The sequence below is a fragment of the Antechinus flavipes genome, chromosome 1 (assembly GCF_016432865.1).
Source record: "Antechinus flavipes isolate AdamAnt ecotype Samford, QLD, Australia chromosome 1, AdamAnt_v2, whole genome shotgun sequence".
NCBI classification, from domain to species: Eukaryota; Metazoa; Chordata; class Mammalia; order Dasyuromorphia; family Dasyuridae; genus Antechinus; species Antechinus flavipes.
The window spans coordinates 284,423,336-284,435,683 of NC_067398.1; the positions used below are offsets into that span (position 1 = coordinate 284,423,336).

The 12,348-nt window shown below is 36.0% G+C and overlaps 1 protein-coding gene across 1 annotated transcript in view; it reads right to left on the reverse strand.

The window, feature by feature from the left end:
* Positions 1–1,398: 1,398 nt before the first annotated feature.
* Positions 1,399–12,348, reverse strand: part of TRPM3 (transient receptor potential cation channel subfamily M member 3) — a 700,360-nt gene continuing 689,410 nt past the window's right edge. The window contains exon 25 of the mRNA XM_051962081.1: positions 1,399–9,579. Within this exon, the coding sequence (XP_051818041.1) occupies positions 8,118–9,579 (1,462 nt within the window). The 3' untranslated portion in view covers positions 1,399–8,117. The remainder of the gene's footprint in view (positions 9,580–12,348) is intronic.

Consider the following 12,348-nt stretch of genomic DNA (forward strand, 5'->3'; position numbering starts at 1 on the left):
CACCTTAGATTTTCTTGGAAAATCAAGTCCTTTTCTGATTATTGAAATATTTCTCCTTCTCCTCTGCCCCCATGAGGAAAACATATTTAGCTCTAAATTTTCCACTGAAGACCAACTCAGTATATGGGAATACCTAGGAAACCCTGATGCATGAAGAAAGACATTCTCTAGAGCTCAGATATCATATTACATTTTAAAGGTCTTCCATTGAATAATCAACATGACCTCAGAGGAATTTGAAGTTCAGTGTTTAGGCACAAGGCAATGTGCTAAAGTGGATAGAGAGCTGGTCCTGGAGTCAGGAAATCCTGAATTCCTTTCCAGCTTCTGACACATACTGGCTGTATAATATACTTAACTTCTCTGAAGTTGATGAGCTGGTAGGCATTTGTGTTGGTAAAGAAGAGCCGCAATGAAATCACAGGTCTGGTCCAAAGATAGAGGAAGAGGTCAACTGCAAGAAATTGGATTTGTGATCCTGGGGATGAGATGTCTGTGAGGTGAAATTTTATCTTTCCCAGATTATTCTTAAAACTGACTTTAGTTCAGTAGGGATAATCAAGGATGGATGATGTACAGCAAAGACTATCTCTCAAATAGCCTACAACCCTAATTTATATGGTATGTTTCATTATCAGAATCTTTCTCACTATAAATATCCTTTCTTTTCACTCCATCCTTTGTAGATATTCTCACAATCCACCAACTATGTATTTTATTGTTTATTGTTATCAAATAATTTTCCAGTCATGTCTGACTCTTCATGGTTTAGGATTTTCTTTTTTGCCATCTCCTTCTCCAGCTCAAATGAAGAAGTTTAGCACAATACACACATATGTAATACACATGCATATCCATAATATACACGGATGTATGCACATATATTTTAAATATATATGTATATATTTTTAACTGTCAAATCTTTCTTTAAATTATAATAGCAGAAACAACCCCAAACTGGACTGTTTTTCCTTCCCAGTTCTTTCTTGAAGAGTGGACTGTTGAGATAGAAGTCTGCTTATTTTAATGTTCTTAAGTGAGTATCTGCATTCAGTTCTTAATGAGTCACAGGCTGGACTCATTTTCTTCATCTGCTTACCAAATCATATCTGTGTTTCAAGGCCTAGCTTAGTTTCCACTCCCTTCATGGAGTCTTCTCTGACTATTCCTGGGTTTAGAAGTCTCTCCCCATTTTGAATTTCAATAGTTCTTATTGCCTGTTTCAGGATACTCAAAAGGAGGAACCATGCCCCACACTCTAGCTCTTCAATATAGTCTACACAGACACAAATTATGAACCAAACCTGAAGTCCTTTGTTTATAGAATGGATAGTTACACTGAAGTTCTAGATGAAGGGGAATAGAACATTGTAAAGAAGTGCACCAAAACTTGAGATGTGTTTTGAGCTACATTATTTCTTTTATTGCAAAACATTTGTTACAGAAATTTTGGAAAGAATTTTTTTTTTAAAATTGTGATAACTGCCAACTTCTCCTTGGAATTACATATTTAAACACACAGCTAAAAGTGCATTGTGAGTACAATAGGACTTTAAAAAAGAACTATTTTCCTAAGACTTATATATACTTATATATAGATAGATATGTAAACCCAAATCTATTCATACACAAAAAAGAAAGACATAGATATATTTATTTGACAAAGCCAACTTAAAAATCTTCATGTTTATAAGAATCTGTTTAAAAATGTCATTTGTTTTATCACCCTCATCCCACCCTTTCCAACTTATAAACCACAGTTAGAACATTTACAAATGAGAATCCAAATTCTCTATGATGAAGTTATTGTGAGTACAGTATATTGCATACACTTGTCCATACAGTGGCAGCAACAATACCGACTTCTCAGGTAAGTAAATCAACTGTGATGATAGGAGGCAGACACATGTTGAGAGCAGTGCTGGTGCCTTCCCTGTCACTGAATGTCCTTTGCAGATGTTCTCTTAATCTACCAGCCATGTAGTTAACAGTCAAAATAGCCACCTACACAAATATATGCATGCATGTTTTTTACTTCAAAATATTTAAAAACTGCCCAGTAGCATCAAGAACAGCCTCAAACCTTCTCTCCCCTTCTTAGTTCTCTGTCGAAGAATGGAAACTTAGTGTAAATAAATGCCTTCTGACTTGGGAGTTGCCTAAATGAGAATCTGTAGTCAATTCTAAATGAGCTAACTGTCAGACTCAGATGCTCCATTTGCCTGTGCCACATGAGTATTCAGGGAAACTTGGGTGTAGAGTGACATGGATTCTTTGAAAACTGGAGTCAGTGAGATGAGAACCTGTGTAGTCTTTACACCAGACCTGGCTGGAGTGAGGGTAAAGGAATGGGTTGGGCAGGGGGTGATTCAGAGGATCATAGAAATTAGCAAAGGAAAGGAATTTAGAGACAAGAAAGAAATTTGAATGGACTTTCCAGTGAGCTACTGTTACTGCTTCTTATATATGTAAGCAACAGTAATAGTAGCTGACATTTATATAATGTTTCAATTTACAAATGTGTGTAAAACATTGTAGATATATCATCTGAGCCTACGTAGGAAGTGAAGGTTTTATTTACCCCATTTTAAAAACAAGAGAACCTGAAACCAAGAAGAGGCTTGCCCACAGTTACAAGCTAGTAAATGGATAAGTGGGATTTTGAAAGTCTTCTAGACTCTGTCTTTGCATTCTATTTCAAATTGTGCAAGAGATTCTGATAAAAGGGCTAAAAGGTTTTTAATTAGATTGCTGTAGAAAATTTTTGCTGTAGGAAATATAGTGGAAAGAGTTTTGAATTTGGCCTCAGGTACATAGTACAAATCCTTGCTCTGACTCAATTACCTGTGTGATCTTGGGCAAGTTGCTAAGTCACATTAATTTTTTGGACTTGTTTCCTTATTAACTGAAGGGATGGTAGAGAGGACCACTAAAATCCTGTCCCTTTGAATCTTTTGAATCTATGTAACAAAGATATAATACAACACAACAGAAATTCTAGAAAAGATATATTCACAACCTTTCCGCTTTCCTCCTTCATTCATAACCCTAATAATGCAAAAGTAGGATAGTTCTGAGTACATAGTCATCATTGACTTATATGCTCTTCTATTAATCATATTATTCTGTAAATATACTTATGGTTTTGTTAAAAATAAATAGTTGTGCAAACATACAAAATACTACTAATCTAAAGTGGACAGCAGGTGGTCGGTATCAAGAAAGGAGAACATATCCATTATCATCATTATAACTCATTATCATTATCATTATACTCATTATCATTATAAATATCTAGTTGCTAGGATAAAAGAAAACATACCAAATCCCTCCTTGCCTGTGGAAATGTTGGAATCTACATATTCCTATTTCATGAGTAATGATTAATGGAAGGAAATTACCTAAGAATAGGTAACACCACTTTTTTTTTTTTTTAAGACTTAAAAAAGAAAACAACAAAATATCTTGTTACTTTTGAATGAGAACCAACAGATGCGATGCCTGATTCCAAGCTGGTCAGTGTGATTGGCTTTTAAAAGGGAGATGAAAGTCATCTTGTGTCTCTTTCACTTGCAACCTCCAGCTATGGGTGCTAGACTAAAAGCTTTTTTCCTTCTTTTTTGGAACTATTGATTCAAGGCTACATGAATCAACTCCTAAGTTTTCCTTGTTTTAGATAGTTCCCCAAAAAGGAAAGGTGATTTTTTTATTTTTCTTTTTTCTTTTTTTTGTGAGAATAAAAGCAAACTCAGTCACTTGGAGATCACTCAGACATATTCTCACCTGTCTAAAAGAAGTTAAGTATGTGCTTATTGAAGAACCAGTTAGAAAAGCACATTCACATGACATTGATTTTGGATGGTTAATGTGCTGTGATTTTGATCTACTGTGACTTAGCTTATTTTCCCTCACTGTCCCTCATTATTTGGCAGTTTCAATGTGATTGTTCCAAGGTATAAGATGTTTGTGTTTTGAACATTAGGAAAATTCCCTTAGCTTTTGCAAACCTGAGCCCTATTGGCTTTTGGTTGTCTTGGGTGTCATAGAGCAATGTACCTTGTGGTTAATACTTTATTTCCTTTTATTTGTTCATCACTTTAATAGAGGATAATAAAAAGTTTGATTATATATATATATATTTAATTTTTAAAATTGAATAGATTAAAAAACAGTATAAAAAACCCAGAAAGTTGAATGAATTCCTAACTAATTTCAGCATCACAGACAGGCAACAGTAATGTGATAAGTGCCTTGGAGAAATCCAAAGAAACTCATGAAGTGATGCATGCATTTTTATCAACACAAATTAAGACTGGACACAGAAACTGCTGCAAGTAGGTGACATTGTCATTGAAAAAGCGTTCAGTGCTACAGTACACCATCTAGGACATTTGTCTAACCACCAACCTAATAGCATCACTTAAACTATAAATAAAACCTTATTAGGTGTAAAAATTTATAAAATATTGTACATTGCTTCCTGAATTGACCAGCAGATGTAAGCAAGCAGCTGTCAACTCAATTTCAAAAAGAGTATCATAAGTTCATTTGTTTCAGACAGTCCTATTTCATAATATGTCAGATCATCTTTCATCTAATCACAACTTACTGAACATAGCTCACAGTGGCTCATTAGAGGATGAATATACAGCAGCTTATACAGACATTTATAGTGGAGCCATATAGGAGAATGTGGAAATCATATAGTAGTTATAGATGGGAACAAAAAAGACAACTTCCATGCATATGTGAAGAAGATGGATTTTGGACTGGGAATATTCCTTGCAATATGTGCTTCTTTATTGAATATTACAGATTTGCAAATAGATGAGATAATGCAACGTTGAAACTGTTCTGTAACATTCATTAATACAACCACATGCCACAGCACTACTGGGTTATACATGCTTTATAGGTATTTGGAATACAGCATTGTATAACAAGTCCTATGATAGTAGCTATAGATAGCTATTTCTTCATCTTCACTCACAGAAATATTCAACAAACATTTCCTGAATCAGTGTAATTGTATTATAAACAAACTGGTCACAGACTAGACAAGGCAATGGGATCAATGCAACATTGGTGTATAGAGAATGGGGATGGAAAAAATATGATAAAAAAGTTTGTGTATCTGGAGTGATACATGCACATGAAAAAAAATGATTCAAGAATGTTGCATGATGTATTTAAATACATTAAGTCTATTTTGTTCCAAAGACTTGACTAGATGAGTTTGGATTTGGCTTCAATGTACAACTAAATCAAAGAAGCAAGTCTACTTACTTACAAGCAAGAATTTTGGTCATGATGATGCATTTAATTTTAGAGGCTTCTTTATTCTTTTCTTCCAATTTCCCTCCTCCTCCCATAAATAATCCTCCCATAACTCCCACAGTTATGAAATGCTGTTTCTGTTGTGATTTTTTTTACCCCTTACTTTAAATGTCAGTTCTGATCTAAAATGCTCTCTTAATACCTTATATTATACTTTGTCAGAAGAGAATGACTTTCTTATCATTCCTTGGTTCCCTCAAGGGACACTGGATTCTTAGTATACCTACCCAGTGTTTGAAACTTTCAAAGCTTTCAGGCACAAGGATCATAAAGTCAAACCAGCAAAAAAGGTAAGCTATGAGATGTAATAAATAAAAATTCTAGAACACCTCTGGTTCAAGCTTTATCCTGTGACTTAAATCTAGTTTGGCCTATGCAGAGTGAGTTTTCAACATTGGTCACTGAAAATAAAAGGGATCTATCACTAAATCAAATATTTCCTAACTGTGTTACATACATAAGAGGCATTATGGTGTAGTGGTTAGAGAGTTGGCTTTGGAACTAGAAAGACTTGGGCTCAAGTCCTACCTTTGATACATGCTGGCTGTGAAACCTTGGGCAAATTAATTAACATATTGATTTTCTGAGACTCTTAAGTTTTTGAAAAGGTGTAGACCTGCAATGGTGGCAGTAACTTTCTTTTCAGTGATTTGCCCAAAGCATTGAAATCACAGTCCAACTCACTATCATAAGTATATCATCGTAAAACAATTAAATGCCTGTTCGGTAGGATTGGATGTCTCCCAACATTCCTTCTTTTTCATTGTTGATCAACTGAGAACTACAAAGCAAGTTAAGGAGGGTTAGTTAAGTATGTAGTTAGTTAAGGGGATCAAACTCCACTTAATTAGTAGGAACAATGTTGAAAACAAAAGATTGATGAAAATCTCTCTCGTTAAATCTTTGCCTTATCTACAACATTTATTAGTCTGAAAAAAAAAGTTCACTGACTATGCAGGAGACTAAGCCAAGGTATGTCCAGTAGGCATTAGTAGGCATTTGACCTTGGTTGAGATAATCACCTAGGGGCAAGATCATGACTGTTCTTTGTAATTCTGTGTGTGTGTGTGTGTGTGTGTATGTGTGTGTATGTGTATGTGTGATGTGACTGAAACACTGAGTAATGAAAATTGAATCTCCACCATGTGGTTCTATAATGCTCATTGACACTAGCTAGTTTTTATTTAAAAAATGTTTTTAATTAGAATATTTGATTTCAAAAATAAAAAAAAGAAAGAAAAAAATAGAATATTTGATTTCAAAAGATAAATGAAACTCTCCATCTTTGGTTATCTTTCTTAGACACCCAAAGTCAGAGCAAAGTCCAATCCATAGAGAAATTTCTAACCTTCAAGGATTGTTCTATATATTCAATGTTCTCTCTCTCTCTCTCTCTCTCTCTCTCTCTCTCTCTCCATATATGTGTATATATATATAGAGTCTGTGGCATCTTTCTGTAGCTTTGCTATAAGTGTTTGCAGGACTGAGTGTAGCAGAACTGTAGCTGATGACATTTGATTGTTATTCAACCTCCAATTTAATGTTTTGAACCCACTACCCAAAAGATATCTGTATTTTGATCCATTGTCAAAAAATATTATAACAGCCTTTGAGAAAATTCTACGACTGAGATGAGATCAGATGGCAAAACTTTGGGTATGGTAATATTTAGCTATAGAAAACAATTATGATGGATGGTGTGAAAAATTGGCAGTGTGATTTTGGAGTTATGCAAAAAACAAGAAAATATGGTGGTGACATGTGAAGGATGAAGTACACCAGCAAACCAAACATGTTTAATTGCATCAAACAGTGAGAAGATAACCCTCTTATGGTATCATTTCAACTCTTTCTGCCCACTGTTCAGCATGGTACCATTCTGTGAATAAACTCATTGATGGCAAGTGTGATTAAAAAAATAAATATATAATATTAAATTACTTAATTACATTTATCTTGAGTTTGCTCAAATTGTACTAGAATGCCCACTTATACAACAAATTGCTGGAAAATTTTCTTTACATACATAAATTCTTCTTTTATTTAGATTACATCTAAATACAAAGGCATTTCTTGTTCTTCTTTTCCCCCTTCTTCAAACAAGATCAATAATTGTGGCACCAGAAGTGAACATAAAAGAGATAGGTGAACTAGGAGTGTTACCTTGTTTGTTTCTTTATAATGATCAATTACAAAGATGTTGACATGTGAAGGATGTGGGACGTTAGGGTTGCTTGCTGTCGGCTTATACAGAACAAAAAGGATGCTCTTCATCAATCACCACAATGACGGAACCAATGTAAAAAGAAAACAGAATTGAAGTTTAGAATAGCTCATTTGTATACTGATTATTTTATTTTATTATTTTAAAAAATTAGCCCTGTGTCCTAAAAAGCTTGATCATGGTCAAAAATCAAAATAATACTTTCTAGCAGTGATTGAATTTGTTGCCTATTCATTACCCACAGCTCACAGCTCCCATGTAAAATGGAGGACTTTATCCAAACCTTAATATTAGGCTCTTATTTTCTCCCTTTTCCTCCCTCTTCCCTCAAATATAAATGGGAATCAAGGCAAGATTTGAGGTCAGGGTGTTTGACACCCTGGGACACAAGAGTTTTCCCAACCAGTGTCCCAAAAGTGAGCTTTAAATCAGATCTCTCCCAGAGTGATGTTAGTTTTGTTTAGCTGATGAAAATAGATAAAGGTGTAAGGAGATAGATGGATTTGGGGATAATGTCTTATTTTTCCTGCACTGTGTAGGAACGAAGGTCTAAAATTTAGCTGTGCTTGCTTTCAAAGCTATGGAAAGCAGCAGTTCTAGACAGTCTCCTCATGTACAGGCTGTCCCCTTTACTTTCTGGCCTGGAGGACTTACTCCTCTGGAAGGGGTGCCGGAGACTGGCTGTGTTACTTGCTGTGTTGCGTTGTCTGTCGAGTTTATCACTGATGGAGAAACTTTTCCTGGTATGTGGGTAGAGTGTGCTAGGCTCTTCTGCATAACAGCTATTTGCTCTCTCGATTTTGGGGAGGGCTATGTTGTTGGACAAGGTTCTGTCTGAGATACTACCCCCCTGGGTGGGTAATGTGAGTGTCTTCTGGTCTTTGGCTTCATTTTCTTCATTGTCTGAGCTGGGATGACTCAGTTCTGCTTCTCTCTCTGGATGGCTGCTGGCCAAGTCCTCCACTTTGTCTCGTAGAGCTCCAGGAAAGATCATCCTGTCAGCTATTGCCTGAGGAGCATTCACACATCTTGTGTCTATGCAATCTGTAATGCTTGTGTATTCTGCTGTTTTGACAGGTACCCCAAAGTTGGTATAATAGCTTCGAGGAGGAGAGAACATAAAGCTATGAGATTTCACAATCGGGGCTTCCTCAAGAAGAAAAGGGGTGGTAGTCAGGTAGCGGCTACTTTTTGACCGCTCTATTGTATGATACAAGGGTGGGTCAACATCCCAGGGATTTGGGCACTCTGGGACGTGGGTGTAGTCTGAAGAAAAAGGCCTTGTATCCATTGAACTGATATCCTCAAAATCCATGCTCTGGCTTGGAAGTCTGTCTGTAGGTGCCAGGGTTGCATAAGCACTACTTGAAGGAGCAGTAGATGTTGCTGGAGCTGGAAAGACAGGCTCTTCTAGCCCCAAGATATTCATGGAATTGTCCAGAGGATCTATGTCACCGTGGAGTTCATCCATGGCTGAGACATAGATATCAATACAAGATGATGGTCTTCTGGAATCAGGGATGATTGTCAAAGTACTTATGGGGGTGGGAACAGCCTTGGTTTCTTTTGATACTGAATGGGAGCTAGTGGCTCGGTGCAGACTGAGGGACCTTTCTTTAAAAATACTTTCCAACTTTTCTATATCACTTTTGTCTTTTATATTCATGGAATAGAAAGAGTGACTTCGCATACGGGGCATTAAGGTTGGAGAGGTTGGGGACACTGACTCCTCACCTGCAGGGTCGAGACTTTCTTGGAGCTTGTAAGTGTTTCCTTCCTGGCTATTGAAGCTGCTCTGGCGAACAATGTAGGCAGCGTCTGTACAATCGGAGGAGGTTCGGGAACGAATTTTATTGGACTCTGCCCTTTCCAGACCAGTAAGCCGTTCCAGTGCCGTGGCCATGCGTCCTATCATGTCCTCCAGCTGAGTGAGCCTAATATCTACGGTTTGGAGTGAAGCCTTCATGCAGTGTTCTCGCTCATTCACTTCCTCCAGGCGCATAGACATATTCTCCACCCTTCGAGAAGAGAAGAACACATGGGTCATTTGTATTTGGACAAAGCTAAATGTCAATTGGTTAACTCTAGTGACTCCCCATTGCTTCCAGGATAAAATATAAAAGTCTCTGTTTGCCATTTGAAGCCATAATCTGACCCCTTGTACCTTTCCAGTCTTCTTATGCCTTACTCTTCTAGCCCCTACTCCACATTTTTTCTGTTATGTGACATTAGCCTTCTTATTATTCCTCATACATGATCTTCCACCTTCCTACTCTGATCAATTTCACTATTTGTCCCTTGTACCTGAAAAATTCTTTGTCCTCTAGTCCCAGCTAGATTATCTTCAGTTTATCCTATAAATATCTTATTTGTTTATAGTTGCTTAAAGATTATTCCCCCATTTGACTATGAGTTCATTGAGAAAAGACCCTGGATTTTTAAAAATGTTCTTTGTATTCTCAGTGACTGGCATATAATAGGCACCTAAATGCTTGTTGATCTTTATTTCCTTTCTTCTACAGGAAGTCCTTTCCAATTCCTCACTTCTTTCCAATTTATCCTATATATATATAAGATATTTTCATACTGTCTCATCCATTAGATTTTGAGTTTCCTAAGAGTAGAACTGCCCTTTTCCTTTCTTAGTAATTCTCAGCTCTTACTATAATGTCTGACACTTAATATTGAATGAAGTGAACTGTGAAAGCTATCTCACAAGATGGAGACAGTATTCTAAAAGTTGAGTGAAGGTCCATTTTGTCCCAGGGCCAGGTTTTTTTCCTCTGGAGATCACATGGTTTACAAGGAGTGGGACCATATTGCCCTTTTCTTTATGAGACTAAGTTGGGGCCATCTTGGCATTAAAATTTCCATATAAGATAATTTAGTAATCCTAAAGATGTGTCAGAAGTTTTTCCGTATTTATGACTTAGAATGTGAGGCCATTGTCCTAACTAATCAGGGCAAAGATTCAGCCTATAGGGAGTATTATCCTAGATCCATATATAATTCTTGTCTGTTAACTGGGCCTTGTCTCTCTTTGTCTAACTGCTTGTTGAGAGGGAAACACCCTTTCTTCCGAGATCATAATAAAATTCCTTTCTGCTTTTACTTTGAGAATCTTGATTTATTTGAGCTGGTGGTCTCTGTCCCCTCCAATATGTATTGACTTGATTGGATAGGTGAAGAAACTAAGGAAAGAAGAAATTAAGTAATTTGTCCAAAATCACACAACTAGTGTCTGAGGCAATTTTGCTGATTGTGAATCACTTAGTTGCCTGGGTATAATAAATATTATGTGAATCACTTAGTTGCCTGGGTATAATAAATATTATGCCAATGAGCATTATTCCTATTAGATGTTTCAGAGAAAATCAGATAATGTGCTCTAGGATAATCTGAGGAAAGAGTTAACATTCATATGGGAAGGCACCCAGAGGGATCAGCAATCTTGGAGTTGTAGAGAATTGACTGGAGCACTGAAGAGTTAGGTGAGTTACCCAGAATCTCACAGTCTATATATTTCTTCCAGTTTCCAAAGGCACCTTCCTATTCTCTATGTCCCAGCTGCATAAAAAAGTATACTTAGCAAGGAAATAAATAGTCCCATTGTATTCTGCACTGATTAGGCTATGTGTTCAGTTCTAGTTTTAATTTTTTGCTTTCTAATCTATTCAGCTAGATTCTTCAATTTTATGTTTAAATAATATTTTATTTCCCCATAATTACATATTAAAACCATTTTAAATCTTTTTTTCAAAGTTTTGAATTCTAACTTTTATTCCTCCTTCCCTTCTTTTTCTCTACCCTTCCTAAGACAGTAAGCAATCCAATAATATAAGTTATATGTGTGCAATGGTGTAAAACATTTCCATAATAGTCATTTTGTATAAGAAGATTTGAACAAAAATATGAAAAAAGTGAAAAATGTTTATATTCAAACAATAAGTGCCACATTCCATCATACTTCCAGCATGGAGCAACCAAAATGTCACATATTTTTAGCAAATGAAATAACATAAGACATATTTGAAGGAACTATAGATGTTTCAACTGGTAAAGAGAAAACAAAAATATATGATAACTGTTTTAAAATAGCTGTCAAATAGAATAGGGAATGTACTTATCCTGTGTTGCTTTAGGGAAGAACCAAGAGCATGCTGGAAATTAGAATATAAACTCATTGAGGGTAGAGACCATTTTTATTTATTGCTTATGTCCCTCGTACATAGCATAGTATCTGGTATAAAATAGGTATTTAATCACTAGTTATTGACTTAAAATTATAGAAAGGCAAATCCTGGCTGACTACAAAGGCACAACTTTCTAACTACAGTAATTTAATAAAAAAAATGCTTTTCATTTACTGATATTATTCAAGCATAAGATGGTTATGCATATGTCCAGAATGTTGTGGGACTTTCTCATATTGAATGGGAGGGTAGACTCAATGATCTTTAAGGACCCTTCCAATTCTAAGATTCTGTGATTTTAAAAGCTACACAGTATGCTATTCTGCCCTCCAAACACAAAACAGATTGTATCATGTAGTTTGTTTTAGTTTGAATCAGGAGGCATGGTGCCTAGACATCTCTGCTTTGTTTGGGTGCCCTCTAGTGGCTTGAACTCAACTAGCAAAATATAATTGTTATGTCTCAGTTTCCCTGAATTGTAATACCTCAGTTTCTTTGCATTAGTTTCCTGAATTATAATATCTCAGTTTTCCTGAGTTAGTATGTTATGCCTGACCCCCCTCCCTTTCCTGGCCATTAGGACTGAGATAATTA